Source organism: Microcaecilia unicolor, chromosome 12, assembly GCF_901765095.1.
Source record: "Microcaecilia unicolor chromosome 12, aMicUni1.1, whole genome shotgun sequence".
In the NCBI taxonomy this organism is placed as follows: Eukaryota; Metazoa; Chordata; class Amphibia; order Gymnophiona; family Siphonopidae; genus Microcaecilia; species Microcaecilia unicolor.
The window spans coordinates 68,588,592-68,608,057 of NC_044042.1; the positions used below are offsets into that span (position 1 = coordinate 68,588,592).

Below are 19,466 nucleotides of genomic sequence, written 5' to 3' on the forward strand. Positions count from 1 at the left end.
TCCCTCTTCCCCACCTCCTGCTTCTGGTCTCTCTTCTAGAGACTATACTATTCCCCTGCTTTCAAAGCCATTGCTGTTAGCAATCATAGAGAATTCCCAGTGTTCCCTTGCTTTCACTTAAATTAGCTGTTTCTGTTTAGGGGTTATTAAGTAGTGAGAGCAAAGCAGTTCCAGTCATGCTTAAACAAGATCGTTCTGCTTTAATAGGATAAATGTGAAAGGTTTGTGAGGACTTAGGCCAGTGACCCAGTCTTCTCATGCTGGAGTCCAGGAATTAAGGCTTCAATGCTGCCCTGAAAATGACGCTCCAGAGGAAAAACAAAATCTATGATTACATTAGAGCAGTGTTGCATGACACTCTATTCTGCTTGAGTAGCCTTACAAAAGAGAAGGGTGCCCATCTTTCGACACAAATCGGGAGATGGGCGTCCTCCCAGGGTTGCCCAAATCGGCATAATTGAAAGCCAATTTTGGGCATCCTCAACTGCTTTCCGTCGCGGGGACGACCAAAGTTCATGGGGGCATTCGTAAGCATAGCGAAGGCAGGACTGGGGCGTGCCTAACACGTGGGCGTCCTCAACCGATAATGGAAAAAAGAAGGGTGTCCCTGAGTAGCACAGGCAACTATACTTGGTCCATTTTTTGTTATGACCAAGCCTCAAAAAGGTGCCCGAACTGACCAGATGACCACCGAAGGGAATCGGGGATGACCTCCCCTTACTCCCCCGGTGGTCACCAACCCCCTCCCACCCAAAAAAAAATTTTTAACTATTTTTTGCCAGCCTCTAATGTCATACCCAGCTCCATGTCAGCAGTATGCAGGTCCCTGGAGCAGTTTTAGTGGGTGCAGTGCACTTCAGGCAGGCATACCCAGGCCCATCCCCCCCACCTACCTGTTACACTTGTGGTGGTAAATGTGAGCCCTTCAAAACCCACCAGAAACCCACTGTACCCACATGTAGGTGCCCCCCTTCACCCCTTAGGACTATGGTAGTGGTGTACAGTTGTGGGGAGTGGGTTTTGTGGGGGTTAGGGGGGCTCAGCACACAAGGTAAGGGAGCTATGCACCTGGGAGCAATTTGTGAAGTCCATTGCAGTGCCCCGTAGGGTGTCCTGGAATGTCAGGGGGACCAGTGCACTACGAATGCTGGCTCCTCCCATGACCAAATGGCTTGGATTTTGTCGTTTCTGAGATGGGCGTCCTCGGTTTCCATTATCGCCAAAAATCGGGGACGACCATCTCTAAAGACAACCATCTCTAAGGTCGACCTAAAGTTCGTGATTTGGGCGTCCCCGACTGTATGATACTGCATAATTTTAAATATAGCAGTGCATAGGGCACATTTTTGAAAAAGTGTGTTTCCCTCTATAAAGGCAGCAGATACAGGTCTCAGTCAGTTCTCAGGGTAATTTCTCATTCCATACCTTCAGTGGTGAGGCTGTCAACTGAGAGCGAAGAGCTACATGTAGAAAACTCTCCATTGGACGGTGTCAAGTCTGATGTGGAATTATATGGATCACTCTGTGCAAAATCCTCACAAATGCTCTCCTGGGATTGAACAACATCAGAGAATATTTCTTGTAAGAGAAAGAGTTAAAACATCTACTTAAGAACATAAGCCTTCCTTGCCATACTGGAACAGACCAAAGGTCCATCAGGCCTAGTATCCTGTTTCCAACAGTGGCCGATCCAAGTCACGAGTAACTGGCAGTATACCAAAAGAGTAAAACAGATTTTATGCTGCTTATCCTAGAAATAAGCAGTGGATTTTCCAAAACTTCCCAATAAGGCTACCACACTGGAGCTGCAGAAGAGACTTGAACATAAATAAGACTGATGGAATAAGTGAGAACCACCCTTTTATGATGCTCCTTGCCAAACAATCCACTTACCCATCCTTTTAAACTCAGTGGTTAATTCTTCCTGTCCCCCCAATAAATATAATCCCTGCCCATAACAGGTCCCATTTATAGCTATGCATACATATTATCCCATCCTCACCTCTTGTGTGCAGCCATAGGTCAACCACTCTTGGCGGTAGCGGTCAAAACCACTGGAGCATCTACAAAGGAAAAAGAAAGAAGATGCTCCTGTGGACTCAGGTCATTATGTTTCTAGTCATCCTCTCAGCAAGGATGAGTATGGAAAGGTCAGTCTGGTTGTGCGTGGGCAAGTGCCTCATATGTATTTATTGTGAACTGTAAAACACATACACATACATATTCATATATTTCATTTAACTACACAGCATCTAATGTATTAAAGGTTTTCTTTAGTTTTGAACCTATGTAATAAATACTTTGATAAATTAATGATGATAAGAATATGTTGTGTGGAGGCTTGTTCTGGTCTGTTTTATGTATACACTCAGTTCATGTGAAAATATATGCACGCATGCTAACATATGTATGTTCTATATGAATGCATGTGTATATGTATGCTCTGTATACATATATTTATGCATTCATAGGAGGATATATTTTTTCACTCAACAAATAGTTAAGCTCTGGAACTCGTTGCCAGAGGATATGGTAACAGTGATTAGTGTATCTGGGCTTAAAAAAGATTTGGACAAGTTCCTGGAGGAAATGTCCATAGTCTGCTATTGACATAGACATGGGGAAGCCACTGCTTGCCCTGGGATTGGTAGCATGGAATGTTGCTATTATTTGGGCTTCTGCCAGGTATTGGTGACCTGGATTGGCTACTGTTGGAAACAGGATACTGGGCTAGATGGACCATTGATCTGACCCAGTGTGGCATGTTCTTACATTTTTATACCAAGCGAAATCATACCTTTTGCGACACACCCCCTGGCACTACCACCCCACCCACTGCACCATGGCCAAGAAGAGGAGACAATGGATATGGAGCATTATTGACTCTTCCACCTCCCTTATGCCCTGTGTGGCTGCACCACTTGCACAGACGTCAGTACAGTCTTGATGCTCTGTCTAGCCCTGCTGTTACAATGGGTTCTACCAAGGAGACTGGAGAAAGAACAGGAGGTGGCAGGAGCCTGCTTGACCCATTCTGTGGGCTGAAGCCAGTAGGCGGAGATTTCAGCCATATAGAGTCACCCAAAACAATAGCAAATACCTATTAAAACAATAGGAAACGCTTATTAGAAATAGCGGGCTGCATTTGTGTGGTCCATTTGTAAAAAGTCTAGAGGTGTTTCAGTTGGATAGGCAGTGCCTTAAAATGTGAAGGATAAAATATTGTATTATTTATTGTTTTATTTATTTGACGTTTATATTCCACATTATCCCAAGCAAACTTGGCTGATGGGTTGTTGTTACAGCCCCAGAGATGCCAAAGTTTGCAAAAAAAAAAAAAAAAAAAGCTCCAAATGATCTTGGCTGACTTTAAAGGTACACATGAATCTCATTTGATATTCAGGTTTACCAATCAGGAAGTCATAGAGCATCAGCAAACTGTCAATGCAAACTATAAACCCCTGAAATCCAGTTTCATGAACCGACATAGTAACATAGGAGATGACAACAGATAAAGACCTGAATGGTCCATCCAGTCTGCCCAACAAGATAAACTCATTACATAAGGTATGACGTGCTACTTCATATGTATCCTTCATCTTGATTTGTTCTTGCCATTTTCAGGGCATTGACCATAAAAGTCTGCCCGGCACTGTCCTTTTTCTAAAACTTCTGAAGTTGTCATTGAATCCCCTGAAAAGCTCCACTCCAACCCATCCAAATCTATTCAGCCACGATCAGGCCACAGACCATAGAAGTTTGCCCATCACTGGCCTTGTTCTCCAACTTCTGAAGCTGAATTTGTCCAGCCACAATCATAGCACAGACCACAGAAGTCTGCCCAGCATTGGCTTTGCATCCCAATTACCGGTGTTTCCACATAATCTCCACTAAGCTTCTTTGGATCCATTCCTTCTAAACAGGATTCCTTTGTGTTTGTCCCACACATTTTTGAATTCCCACCACCTCCCGCAGGAGGGTATTCCAGGTATCTACCACCCTCTCAGTGAAAAAATACTACCTGACATCATTCCTGAGTTGCCCCACTCCTACAATCTCAATTCAGGTGCTCTAGTTCTACCACCTTCCCATCTCTGGAAAAGGTTTGTTTGTAGACTAATACCTTTCAAATATTTGAACATCTGTATCATATCACCCCTGTCTCTGCTTTCCTCCCCTCCTATCTAGTACATTTCTTTTGGATTTCTGCACCCCAAATGTATCACTGTTCACTTCTTGGCATTAAATTTATCTAAAAAAAACCCAAAACATTAAGAACTTCAATCAGTTTTTAAAAATTTTCCTTTTATTAAATCAAATTTTCAAAACATTTTCAAAAACGTTGAATTATGGACTGAATAGTTGCCGGGACTCAACATTAATCGGAGTTTGTTCAAAGAGATGAGGACTACATGCTATATCGGACTGCAGACTACATGTTATATTGGAAGATACTAGAAAACGTGGTGAAAGCTTAACATAAGTGCAATTATTTTGGTTATCAAGATGGACATTTAAGCATGTTATTAGCATATTTTCGAACAGCTAATTAAAATAGGTCAGTAATTATGAAGCAGCAAATTTGCAAATAAGATAATGTTGAAAACAGGACTGGAAAATAAGTTTTGTAAGTTAGTCTTTTGAATACAAGGTATCCAGAGTCCATTAAGCTCACTTATAATTTTTGGGCTCATTAATATTTTTTGAAAATTTGTTTTAATAAAAGGAACATTTTTAAAAAATGATTGAAGTTTCTTAGGGGTCCTTTTACTAAGGTGCGCTGAAAAATGGCCTGCGCTATTGTAGACGCGTGTATTAGATGCACGTAGGTCCATTTTTCAGCCGAAAATGGACATTCGGCAAAATAAAAATTGGGGCATGTCAATTTTGGGCCTGAGCTCTTACCGCCACCCATTGACTTAGCGGTAAGGTCTCAAGCATTAACCGAGCAGTAATCATCTGTGTGCATACAATGCTGATTACTCCCTGGTTAGCACCACGTGCCGGAAAATAAAATATATTTTCCATCGCGCATAGTGGACATACAAAAAAAATGAAATTACCAGCCAAGGAGTCTTCCCTCACCAATTTGCTTCATTTCTTTGAAGACATGAAAAAACATGTGGATAAAGGTGAGCCGGTTGATGTAGTGTATCTAGATTTTCAGAAAGCTTTTGATAAAGTTCCTCATGAGAGACTCCTGAGAACATTAATGAGTCATGGGATAGGAGACAAAGTTCTGGTATGGATTAGGAATTGTTTATTGCACAGAAAACAGAGGGTAGGGTTAAATGCTCATTTCTCTCAGTGGAGGAGGGTGAACAGCCTCAGAGATCAGTACTGAGACTGGTGCTATTTAACATATTTATAAATGATATGGAAATCGGAATGATGAGTGAGGTGATTAAATTTGCAGATGACACAAAACTATTCAAGGTTGTTAAAATAAGTGCAGACTGTGAAATGTTGCAGGATGACTGGGCATCCAAATGGCAGATGAAATTTAATGTGGACAAATGCAAGGTGATGCACATTGGACAAGAATAATCCTAATCAAAGTTACCCAATGCTAGGGTCCACCTTGGGAGTCAGCACTCAAGAAAAAGATCTGGGTGTTGTTTTAGATAATACACTGAAATCTTCTGCTCAGTGTGCAGCAGCAGGCAAAAAAGCAAACAGGAATTATTAGGAAAGGAATGGTGAATAAGACTGAAATTATTATAATGCCTCTGTATCGCTACATGATACAACTGCACCTTGAGTATTGTGTTCAGGTCTGGTCGCTGTATCTCAAAAAAGATATAGCGGAATTAGAAAAGGTTCAAAGAAGAGCTAAAGGAAATGGAACTCCTCTCGTATGAGAAAAGGCTATAGGGCTCTTCAGCTTGGAAAAGAGGCAGATGAGGGGAGATATAATTGAGGTCTACAAAATCTGGAGTGGTGTAGAACAAGTACAAGTAAATACATTTTTTACTCATTCTAAAAGTACAAAGACTAGGGGATGCTCAAGGAAGTTACATAGAAATACTTTGAAAACAAATAGGAGAAAATATTTTTTCACTCAATGAATAGTTAAGCTCTGGAACTCTTTGCCGGTGGACGTGGTAACAATGGTTAGCATACCTGGGTTTAAAAAAAGGTTTGGACAAATTCTTGGAGCAAAAGTCCATAGTCTGCTATTGAGACAGACATGGGGAAGCAACTGTTTGCCAAGGGATTTGTAGCATGGAATGTTGCTACTAATTGGGTTTCTGACATGTACTTGTGACCTGATTTGGCCATTGTTGGAACACTGGGCTAGATGGATCATTGGTCTGACCCAGTATGGCTACTCTTATGTTATGTTCTTTATAGAACTGGAAAATGTTGGCACATTTAGACTGACTCTGGACAGAACTTCTGCATGAAGGTAGCTCTTCCCTCATTATTGAATACCTCTCTTTAAAATAGTAGTAATAAAAAATATCAATTGCATTTTTATAATATACCACTACATTCCAGAAAACAAAAGGAGAATGTTCCCACTTACCATCTTTCTCTTTTGATCTACACACAGGAAGAAAAAAAGATTTAAATACTCCCTGGTTTCAACCTAATTAAGTTTAAAAAAAGCACCTTTATAGTTAAAAATAAAAACTCTGAATGTTGAGCACCTGATTCTCATAACATAATGTCTGTTTTGGTGGCCCTTTACTAGGTGAAAAAATCTCAGCACCAATACAATGACTGCTATGGTGTCCCTATAACCAGCCCCTCCAAATGATAGAATGATTACGATTTAGAACTAATTTCTATTCTAGCCGATGAAAGGCTATTCCGTTGTGATAGTTCCTCTATGTATTAAAACAATGAACAATGACAACTTGGATGCAGCAGCTGATCGTTTGCCTTATTTTGGGTGTACCAATATGGTGGCTGTAGTGAGGGTGCCTTATGACATCAGGCCATCTCCTGTTCTTTCTCCAGCCTCCTTGCGTTCTATGCAATTTGATCTTGATAATATTTTACTGATTGTTGTATTGCTATTGTCTAGCATTGTGGGATTCTTTTATTGGCAGGAAAAATGACTGCCTTCAGTTACTAATTCTAAACTTTTATGTGCCACTAACACTGCTTTGTTCTTAGGGCATTCTAGGATATATGATTAAATGCAAAATGCTAACATGTGACATTTCTTCATAGCCAGGCTGTCACACAGGGGAGCACATGGGGTTAATTATCTACAGCCAGTTTTTGCAGTATGAATGTTCCCACTGGTTTTCTACAAAACAAATTATCTGTACACTACTTTTCTCAGAAATGAGACAATGCAAGACTGTTGCAAATCTCTGAAAAGGTCAAGTCCTAAACAAGGGAGAGAGCAAAGCTAAAATTCCCATGGAAATGTGTTGAAGATACCAAAATCCAGCGTTGAATAATTGTCAGAAACAACTGCAGGTCCTCTTTTCTCAAGCGGTTCCCGGTGTGGTAATGCCAACAAAGCCAATTCACTTTGAATGAGCTCCGTCGGCATTGCTGCGCAGGATCCACTAGCATGGCTTGATAAAGAGGCCCCAAGTTATTTGTTTATTATTTGTTAGTTAATATTAAAATTGTTTTCTCATTTGAATGAACAAGCATGGGCTTCTGGGCAAACTATGAAGCCAGCATTTATTAATTTATTGGGATTTATTAACTACCTTTATGAAGAGATTCACCCAAGGTGATGTACAACAGGTTTAGCTTAACATACATAACTTAATTGTATTCACAGCACAATAGTAAAATGTTCAACTGTCAGCAATAATGTACAGAACAATGAGGTAAACTTGAAGACGGGCAAATTAAGTGCTAGTAATAGTGGTGATGTAATAATAGAGAATGACAAGGGGATGGGGCGGGGACAGATCCCGCAGGGATGGGGACAGATCCCACGGGGACGGGGCGGGGATGGGATGGGGACAGGGCCCATGAGGACGGGGACAAACTGTCCCCGTGTCACTTTCTACTTTGAAGCCTGTTAATGAACTGGACTGTTATTTATGTTTGATTGATGCAGATGACAATATTTTTATTTTTTTTGGAAAAACAAGCAAACATGCTGGCCACAGCTAGCAAAATTTGCATGGTGGATCCTGTACATCCTGCTACCAACACATCTTCTAAGAAGACATCTTCTATTGCAGGAAGAACTGTGGAAGACAGGAGAGCTAGACTCAGTCCTGTGATTGTTGATGACTTCTTATTCATCCACAAATTAAAAAATCATAACAGTGCTTTATAGGGCTTATTTCTCCCCTCTGGGGCATACAGAACGGGTTGTATTTTGTACCCTTGGACATTTTAACAGGGTGGATTAGGATTCCTTGGGGTAGTCAGCTATTGTTGGGGTTGGAAGGGTAGAGGGTGGTGGTGGTAGGAGGGTTTATTATTGCTGCTCATTGTTATTATTGTTTTCTATTTGTAATTTATACACAACAGTTGCACAGCATATTGTTCCTTTTTATACTTTAATAAAAAGATTTAAATATAAAATAAGTGTTCGAGGCTTCTGCAGGTGAGGACAGAGCCCATGGAGACGGGGCGGGTACTGGGACAGAACCTGCGGGGATGGGACGGGGATGGAGACAGGGCCTGCGGGGGCCTGTGGGGATGGGATGGGGATGGAGACAGAACCCACGGGGACAGGGACAGATTTTATCCCTCTGTCATTCTCTATGTGATACACGATCAGATATATACATATTAAAACAGCACAATAGAACATTCATATAACACGAATATGATAAATATCAGCAGATACAGCATATTAGACTCCAATAAAGAACATTTATATAATAGAGATATGATACTCACAAAGTCAGAAAAATACAAATGAAACACCTTGACAGGCACACATTAAAACAAGTTTCAAGTTTTAATAATATTTGAGGTACTGTCCATCAAATATGTACTTCTAGGCAGTTTACAATATTCAAATGAAGAAAGTATAAGAAAATACAATAAATTCAGTAAAGAAGGAAGAAACAATAGCAAAGATCAGAACAGTAGCTGCAGAAACTGAGGTATCCACCATCGAATGCAAAGGTAATAGGCTATGAAGGATATGCACCCTGAAATAAAAAAGTTTTTAAGGCAGATTTAAACCTTGCAAAGGACCCTCAAGTCTTGAAACTGAGGGGACAGCATTCCACAAAGTAGGGCCTGCCACAATAAAAATACGGGGTCGGAAACAGTTATGACAAATGGTATGGCGGGAAAGGACTGTGAGGTTATTGGCCTAGGAGGAGTGGAAGGTCCTAGCAGGAGAATAGGGTGTATGTAAGCAAGAGAGATATAGAGGGACGCCAGAGTAAAAGGCTGTATGAACCAGGGTAAGCAGTTTAAAAGTAATCCTAGAAGCAATTTGCAAGCAATAAATATCATGTTTACAAGATCCATAAAGCAGAGTTACAGTAATCTAACCGAGTCATCACAAATGAGTGGACCTGGCTTATCAAAGAGGTGTTGAATAGAATAGGTCTGTCTGAGTCTTAAAAAAGGAGATTCTGATATTAATAAATTGTGCCTGGAAGCTCATGGTATCATCAAGGAGGACATTTAAATAACACAGATATGATGATTACAATGTCAGTACAATACAATGAAACATCTTATTAGGCAGCCAAGAGGGCAAGTGCAGTTGAAACATATAGACAGACAATTTGGTTAGGTCAAAGGCTTAGGTCAGGAGTGTGGGGCCTACTATTAAGAAGGCAGCTGGTAGGTGTCACATGCGATATTCTTTGATGGGAGTACAGATAGTGATGCTCCTTGAGGGGACCCTAGAGGCCTCAAAGCTGTATGGAAGGCTAATTAATTTATTCTTTAGGTACTCAGCCCAAATTGTCTGAGGGTCTTATGGCCAGTGCAGTTTTTTGCAGGAACGGTGTGATGTGGTCACATTGCTTGCAACTCTTTATTAGAATATGCATTAAAAAAATATGTGAACATTTGAGAGAGTCAGATTTTAGGACAGAGTTGTTGCAACCCATCTATTAGTCATGCTGCCAGCATTCTGAATTAGTTGAAGCTGGTGCAACCTTTTTTGGGTTGACCAATACATAGGGCATTACAGTAGTCTAGCTGTGACATCACAACATGGATCATTGTGATCAGACTCACCTTCTCAGTAAATGAAAGATTTTGTAGTTGTTGCAGGTGACAGAAGCAGTTTTTAAAGGTTTTTGAATTTGCAGGATCAAAGCGTGTGTTTGCTCAGGGTAATATATGTCATTCACTCAAAAAGTGGGGATGTATCAGCAAAGTCAAAGAATAAAGCATTTACCTTTGAAGGACATGGCACCACCTGCAGCTAAGAGTCGTATCTGAGGTCTTGCACTCTTCACAGCTCTGATGCTGCAGGCAGGCTACAAGATATACACAAAGAGAAAGAGAAAAGGGACATCCTAGCATGCGTATTTATTTACAATTTTAATTTGGCACCATTACAATAAGAAATATAAAATAAGAATAAGGGATATATACATAAAAATATGTGAACAGTTGAGAGAGTCAGGTATTAGGAAAGAGATGAGGATTGTTTGAATGCAACATTTTTTACTGAGGAAAATACAAAGGGCACAGTAACCACAAATAAAACAGAACTCACAAATTCCATATTCACATTGCTATCTCTCTGAAAAAGCTGTGGAAACATAAAAAAATAATGGAAATATTCCAAGTCACACACTCACTATAAATCCATCCACCCATAGCCAAGAAATTTTTCTCCTCCCTTCCCCCTCCCCCTCCAGTATGTTATATTTGTGAGAACTTCCATGTGCCGATCCAATAATTCTTTGTTTTTGTGGCTTATGAATCAACTCGAAATACATAGAAAGTCGAAAATCACTAGCAGCTAAAAATATTAGCTTGGTACCAGCCGGGACATATGCTGAGGTCATCTCAGGGAACACTTTTACAGAGCTAAAACCTTCAAAGTACAGCTTTCTGGACAGATTTGCCACCAAATCTGAGGCTAGAGGACAATTACTTGTACACCCAGAAAAAAAACTGAAAACATGGCTATTTATAGGTGGGAAGTAGTAGATCTTGATGGTGGGATGAGGGATCTAAGACTCTATTAAGGGACGTTTTTGGATTGTGGGATGTTCTCTCTGGGGTGAGTGAGGATTGCGATTTGGGGGTTATGTTGATTGTGGTGCTTTTATTTACCGTAAATGATAGAGGGGAAGGAACTATTCCCATATGAGGAAAGATTAAAGAGGTTTGGGCTCTTCAGCTTTTAAAAGAGACAGCTGAAGGAGGATATGATCCTGAGTGGTGTGGTGCGGGTGGAGGTGAATCAATTTTTCACTCATTCAAAAAGTTCAGAGACCAGGGGGCACTCAATGAAATTGCATGGAAGTATTTTTAAAACAAATAGGAAGAATTATTTTTTCACTGAAGAATAGTTAAGCTCTGGAACTTGTCACAGGAGGATGTGATAATGGCAGTTAGCATATCTGGGTTTAAAAAAGGTTTGGACAAGTTCCTGTAGGAAAAGTCCATAGTCTGTTATTGAGATAAGTACATAAGCACTGCCACGCTGGGAAAAGACCAAAGGGGACACTGTCATACCGGGGTACAAAGTATATCGTAGTGATAGGGTGGACCGGACTGGTGGAGGGGTAGCATTGTATATTAACGAGAGCCTTGACTCAGATAGATTACAAATTCAGCAGGACACAAATCACACCTTTGAATCATTGTGGGTTGAAATTCCATGTATAAAAGGGAAAAAAAACGGTGATAGGAGTGTACTACCGTCCGCCTCGCCAGGATGAGCAGGTAGACACAGAAATGATAAAAGAAATCAGAGACGCGAACAAAATGGGCAATGTGATAATAATGGGTGACTTCAATTATCCAAATATAGACTGGGTAAATGTAACATCGGGACACGCTACAGAGATACAATTCCTTGATGAAATCAAGGACAGCTTTATGGAGCAACTGGTGCAGGAGCCGACGAGAGAAGGAAAAATTCTAGACTTGGTCCTTAGTGGAGCGCATGATCTGGTGAGGGACGTTATGGTACTGGGGCCGCTTGATAACAGTGACCATAATATGATCAGTTTTGATATCGACCTTGAAGTAACTGTACACAGAAAGTCAAATACGTTAGCGTTTAACTTTAAAAAAGGAGACTATGATAAAATGAGAAGAACGGTAAAAAAAAAATTTAAGGGGGCAACTGAGAGAGTAAAAACTGTACAACAGGCGTGGACGCTGTTCAAAAATACCATCCTGGAGGCCCAGGCCATACATATTCCGTGAATTAGAAAAGAAAGACGGAACTCCAAAAGACAGCCGGCCTGGTTGAAAAGTGAGGTGAAGGAAGCTATTAGGGCTAAAAGAAACGCCTTCAGAAAATGGAAGAAGGAACCGTCTGAAAATAACAAGAAGCAGCATAAGGAGTGTCAAAGCAAATGCAAGGTGCAGATAAAGAAGGCCAAGAGGGATTACGAAAAAAAGATAGCATTAGAGGCAAAAAATATAGTAAAAATGTTTTTCGGTATATTAAAAGCAGGAAGCCGGCAAAAGAATCGGTTGGGCCGCTGGATGACCGAGGGGTAAAAGGGGCGATCAAGGAAGACAAAGACGTAGCGGAGAGACTGAATGAATTCTTTGCTTCGGTCTTCACCGAGGAAGATTTGGGTGGGATACCGGTGTCGGAAATGGTATTTCAAGCGGACGAGTCGGAGAAACTTACTGACTTCACAGTAAACCTGGAGGACGTAATGGGGCAGTTCGGCAAACTGAAGAGTAGCAAATCTCCTGGACCGGATGGTATTCATCCTAGAATACTGATAGAACTGAAAAATGAGCTTGTGGAGCTACTGCTAGTGATATGCAACTTATCCTTAAAATTGAGCGTGGTACCGGAAGATTGGAGGGTGGCCAATGTAACGCCCATTTTTAAAAAAGGCTCCAGGGGAGATCCGGGAAATTATAGACCGGTGAGTCTGACGTCAGTGCCGGGGAAAATGGTAGAGGCTATTATTAAAAACAAAATTACAGAGCACATCCGAGGACATGGATTACTGAGACCGAGTCAGCACGGCTTTTGTGTGGGGAAATCTTGCCTGACCAATTTACTTCAATTCTTTGAAGGAGTAAACAAACATGTGGACAAAGGGGAGCCGGTTGATATTGTGTATCTGGATTTTCAAAAGGCGTTTGACAAGGTACTTCATGAAAGGCTACAGAGGAAATTGGAGGGTCATGGGATAGGAGGAAATGTCCTATTGTGGATTAAAAACTGGTTGAAGGATAGGAAACAGAGAGTGGGGTTAAATGGGCAGTATTCACAATGGAGAAGGGTAGTTAGTGGGGTTCCTCAGGGGTCTGTGCTAGGACCGCTGCTTTTTAATATATTTATAAATGATTTAGAGATGGGAGTAACTAGCGAGGTAATTAAATTTGCTGATGACACAAAGTTATTCAAAGTCGTTAACTCGCGACAGGATTGTGAAAAATTACAAGAGGACCTTACGAGACTGAGAGACTGGGAGGCTAAATGGCAGGTGACGTTTAATGTGAGCAAGTGCAAGGTGATGCATGTGGGGAAAAAAGAACCCGAATTATAGCTACGTCATGCAAGGTTCCACGTTAGGAGTTACAGACCAAGAAAGGGATCTGGGTGTCGTCGTTGATAACACGCTGAAACCTTCTGGTCAGTGTGCTACTGCGGCTAGGAAAGCGAATAGAATGTTGGGTATTATTAGGAAAGGTATGGAAAACAGGTGTGAGGATGTTATAATGCCGTTGTATCACTCCATGGTGCAACCGCACCTTGAGTATTGTGTTCAATTCTGGTCGCCGCATCTCAAGAAAGATATAGTAGAATTGGAAAAGGTGCAGCGAAGGGCGACTAAAATGATAGCGGGGATGGGACGACTTCCCTATGAAGAAAGACTAAGGAGGCTAGGGCTATTCAGCTTGGAGAAGAGACGGCTGAGGGGAGACATGATAGAGATATATAAAATAATGAGTGGAGTGGAACAGGTGGATGTGAAGCATCTGTTCACGCTTTCCAAAAATACTAGGACTAGGGGGCATGCGATTAAACTACAGTGTAGTAAATTTAAAACAAATCGGAGAAAAGTTTTCTTCACCCAACGTGTAATTAAACTCTGGAATTCATTGCTGGAAAATGTGGTGAAGGCGGTTAGCTTAGCAGAGTTTAAAAAGGGGTTGGACGGTTTCCTAAAGGACAAGTCCATAAACCGCTACTAAACGGACTTGGAAAAATCCAAAATCCCAGGAATAACATGTATAGAATGTTTGTACTTTTGGGAAGCTTGCCAGGTGCCCTTGGCCTGGATTGGCCGCTGTCGTGGACAAGATGCTGGGTTCGATGGACCCTTGGTCTTTTCCCAGTATGGCATTACTTATGTACTTATGTACTTATGTCCATTAAGCCCAGCACTCTGTCTCCGACAGTGGCCAATCCAGGCCCCAAGAACCTGGTAAAATCCCAAAATTTAATAACGATCAATGTACTTTTCCTTCAGGAATCTGTCCAGACCCCCTTTAAACTCAGCAAGGCCAGCTGCCATCACTCCGGCAATGAGTTCCAGAGTCTAACCACGCGCTGAGTAAAGAAAAACTTTCTCCAATTTGTTTTAAACCTACCACATTCTAATTTCATCTTGTGTCCCCTAGTTCTATTATTGTTAGAAAGCGTAAACAAATGCTTCACATGGGGGAAGCCCATGCTGCCCTGGGATTGGTAGCATGGAATGTTGCTACTAATTGGGTTTCTGCCAGGTACTTGTGACCTGGATTGGCCACTGCTGGAAGCAGGATACTGGGCTAGATGGACCATTGGTTTGACCCATTATGGCTATTCTTATGTTCTTATTGTGAACCACACTGAGCAGCATTTTTACTGGGTGTGTGGTATATAAGAAATAAGTGAAATTAAATGCTACTTATTTAGTTATTTAAAAAGCCTTCATACCACAAGTTGAAAAAATAATTCTGTACCGTTTACAATGAAAACAAGTAAAGTACAGCATCACCATACTGGGGCAGACTGAAAGTCCTGTATCTGGTTTCCAACAGTGACCAATCCAGGTCACAAGTACCTGGCAAGATTCCAAAAGAGTAAAACACATTTTATACTGCTTATCCCAGGAATAAGAAGTGGATTTTCCCAAGTCCATCTTAATAATGGTTTTTGGATTTTTCTTTTTGGAACTTGTTCTAGAGCTTCCTTTCAGTTGAAAGAGGCTCATTTCCTGTAAATATATAACATTGAAGTATTAAGATGTCTCTATCATAAAGTCAGACAGGGGAAGGCCATCTGGTCTTCTGCTATCTGACCATCATCTGAGAACTTTCACACTGAACTACCCTCACCCACGGGCTTGTTCAATCACCACCAACACATTTAGGAATCTTCAGGCTATTCAATTTTGCATTCCCTCCACATCTCTCCTCTGATCCTCTATGTTACCAGAGTCTGTCAATGAGGTAGTCTCCTCCTATAATACTGTATTCTCCTCTTTTGGACACTCTCACTTTTCCTATTCCCCATCCTGTAAGACATACCAAACTCCAGCTGTGGCTGACCTCCAGAATTTGCTACCTATGTTTCTGTGCCTGCTCTGCAGAGCACCTTTGGCTAAAGTCCTGTGTTCATGCTATCTTTATACATTTCAAATTCTTGCTCACTTCCTTGTACTCTGCTGTTGTACTTGACAAACAAGCTTATTATGTTCATTTGACAAACTTCTTGCATCCAGCCTTTGCTGTCTCTTTGCCACACTCAACTCCCCTCCTCAAAAGATCATACTACAAAACTAAAATCGGACCAAACTACAAGGACACACACAAATTATTCCAACTCGTAAATAAACTACTAAATACCACACCGATCACTACTAACAACATAGACACCCCATCAGCAAATAATCTTGCCAACTACTTCAAAGAAAAAATTATAAAACTACGACTCATGATTCCTATCAACTCAACTGAATATGCAAACCTACTCGAGTGTTTAGATCCAATACCTGGAGAACATCCAGCAGACCGCTCATGGACCAACTTTGAAATACTTTCGACTGACAACATTTCCCAATCGCTCGGAAAATACGCCAAATCGCAATGCAAATTGGGCATCTGCCCCGCTAACCTTATAAGATCTGCCCCTCAACAACACAAAGCATACATCTCGAAGCACTTGAATTACATGCTACAAAATGGGCTCTTTCCAAAGGATAAGGGCAATATTTTACTTACCCCTTTACCGAAAGACGCAAAGAAAAATACAAATGACTTAACCATCTACCGTCCAGTGGCATCTATTCCGTTGATAACTAAACTTATGGAAGGCGCCGTGACAAAACAGCTTACTAACTACCTAAACGAACACTCAATTCTCCATCAATCTCAATCAGGATTTCGGTCGAACCACAGCACTGAAACAGTACTAGTGACCTTAATGAACAAATTTAAATAAACAATTGCAGCTGGCAACAACATACTGCTACTACAATTCGACATGTCCAGTGCCTTCGACATGGTCAACCATGAAATATTACTACATATCCTAGAATACTTTGGAATCGGAGGCAACGTTCTTAATTGGTTCAGAGGATTCCTGACCGCAAGGACATACCAAGTAACAACCAATTCGACTACATCAAACCCATGGACACCCAAATGTGGAGTTCCCCAAGGATCCCCACTCTCACCAACCCTCTTTAACCTAATGATGATACCCCTAGCCAAATTACTAGCAATCAAAACCTCAATCTGTACATATGTGCAGACGATGTCACGATTTACATCCCGTTCAAACATGACCTAAATGAAATCACCAAGGAGATCACCCAAAGCTTCCAAATCATGCACTCCTGGGCTGACGCATTTCAGCTAAAACTCAATGCAGAAAAAACACAATGTCTTATACTCACCTCACAATATAATATCAATAAGTTCACTACCATAACCACACCTAATGTTTCCCTCCCTGTCTCAAATACCATTGATCGAAATCTTACACTTGAAAGTCACGTGAAGAATACAACCAAGAAGATGTTCCACTCCATGTGGAAACTCAAAAGAGTAAAACCTTTCTTCCAAAGATCTATTTTTCGCAACCTGGTACAGTCAATGGTACTAAGTCACCTAGACTATTGCAACGCACTCTACGTCGGCTGTAAATAACAGACTATCAAGAAACTGCAAACAGCCCAGAATACAGCAGCCAGACTCATATTTGGAAAAACAAAATATGAAAGTGCAAAACCCCTAAGAAAAAAATTACATTGGCTCCCACTTAAAGAATGTACCACGTTCAAGATCTGCACAATTGTTCATAAAATTATCTACGGAAATGCCCCATCTTACATGCTAGACCTTGTAGATCTCCCACCCAGAAATGCCAAAAAAACTACCCGCACATTTCTGAATCTACACTTCCCCAGCTGCAAAGGAGTAAAATACAAACTATCACATGCATCCAGCTTTTCCTACACGAGCACGCAACTGTGGAATGCACTACCAAACAACCTGAAAACAATTAACGAAATAACTAACTTTCGCAAATCTCTGAAGACCTACCTCTTCAACAAAGCCTACCTTGAGAACCAATAACTTGAGTATAACACTCCTTCACTCAAACCTTCCCTGAAAGTCTTTTTTCTACAATTGTATGATTAGATCCCTTTGTTATCCTTGATCTTTTGTAACACCAATTGCTTCTTTGACATCCTTTATCTTTTATAACACCAACTGTATCTATTACCCTGGAATGGTCATGCCATAACAGGTTTGTGTAAGCCACATTGAGCTTGCAAATAGGTGGGAAAATGTGGGATACAAGTGCAATAAATAAAAATAATAAAATAAAATAAAGTGCCTTTATCTCCAACCCTCCCTTCACTTTCTGCCCAGACTTTGGCTGACTACATCCATGGCAAGATCTGCAGGGTAAATCTTGAGTTCCCCACCAGGTCACCTCTACCTCCCGTGCCTCCATTTCATTCTCACCCTTTCTTCCTTTTCTAAAATTACAGAGGAGGAAACTGCATATCTTCTCTCCTCTTACAAACTTACACTTGTTTCTCTGATTCCATTCCCTCTAAACTACAATACTCTATCCCAGCAGTCATCCTCCATCTGTCATATCCTCAATCTATCACTTCCCACTGCATCTGTTCCTGATGTCTTCAAACATGCTGTGATCACACCACTCTCAAAAAAACCTCCACTGGACTCTATCTGCCCTCCTTACTCTCACATCTGAGCTGCCATTCACTGCTGCCATCTTGATGTTCAGTCTGGCTTCTGCCCTTTACATTCTACAGAACAGCGTTGCCAAAGTCTTCAGTGACCTGTTTGTGGCTAAATCTAGTGGTCTTTACTCAATCCTCATCCTTCTTGACTTACCACCTAACTTCTTGATATGCTGATCTTACTTAGATTTCAAGACTCTGTTTTGTCTTGGTTTTCTTCTTTTCTTTCTTATTGCATGTTTAGTGTATGCTTTAGTGCAGGGGTGGGCAACATTTATACACAGAGGATGTCAGCACTAGTATTATCCCTAGCAGACTGCAACATTATATAATATCAGTACCAGAAATGAACAGAGCTACATAGACTTTTTATGCTGAATAAATATACAAGTAAAAAATTAACTAAAAATTGCTAGAGTGGCTATTCTGAAAATATTTGCAAAATACAGTATTTAAAATCACCAAAACTCTGGTTAATGATGTTTCCTGTATATACTTCCCATAGCCTCACGAGCTGCATAAAATTCAATGGCGGGCCATAGGTTGCCCATCCCTGCTCTAGTGGATCTTCCAAGAAAACAACAAGGTAACTGATCTGCAAACTCCAAGATGAAAAACAACCAAAGCAGATACGTGGATGAAAAAACAATATTTATTAAAAATAGGTGGAAATAAAATTAGAAAGCCCGACACAGGCCGTGTTTCGCCCAACTGGGCTGCATCAGGGGCTACAAGACAAACAATATAATAACACTTATGTCATAAAAGTGTTATTATATTCTGGTATATATGTACATATGATTTGTATAATCAGTGCATATATTTATGGTTTCTTTATGATATTTAACTTATTTTAATATATATGTCTTTTCATGGTGTTCAGTGTTATTAGCTGAGATTACATTTTTAATTTTAAATTATTAATGTGTATGCAATTGTTTGTCTTGTAGCCCCTGATGTAGCCCTAGTGGATCCTCCTCCATCACCTTCCCTCTATCAGTCAGTATATTTCAGAACTCTGTCTTGAAATCTCTTCTCTCTATATATTTATTCCGATTTGTGCACATAACTCAAGGTGTCATATATAGAATTAGGTGACTTCCATGCAAATATGTCCATCTTAGAGCCATTTATGAAAGGGAAATTCAGACATTTTTCTTGTTTGAAAATGGCTCGAAGATGGATGGGGTT

The 19,466-nt window shown here is 40.7% G+C and overlaps 1 protein-coding gene across 2 annotated transcripts in view; it reads right to left on the bottom strand.

Moving 5' to 3' along the window:
* PLXDC1 (plexin domain containing 1) overlaps positions 1 to 19,466 on the bottom strand; it is a 137,070-nt gene that overhangs the window by 18,671 nt on the left and 98,933 nt on the right. For both annotated transcript variants that reach the window (XM_030221049.1, XM_030221048.1), the window contains exons 9-11: positions 10,307 to 10,388; positions 2,003 to 2,063; positions 1,426 to 1,549 (exon numbers count right to left, since the gene is read on the bottom strand). In XM_030221049.1, the coding sequence (XP_030076909.1) occupies positions 1,426 to 1,549; positions 2,003 to 2,063; positions 10,307 to 10,388 (267 nt within the window). The remainder of the gene's footprint in view (positions 1 to 1,425; positions 1,550 to 2,002; positions 2,064 to 10,306; positions 10,389 to 19,466) is intronic.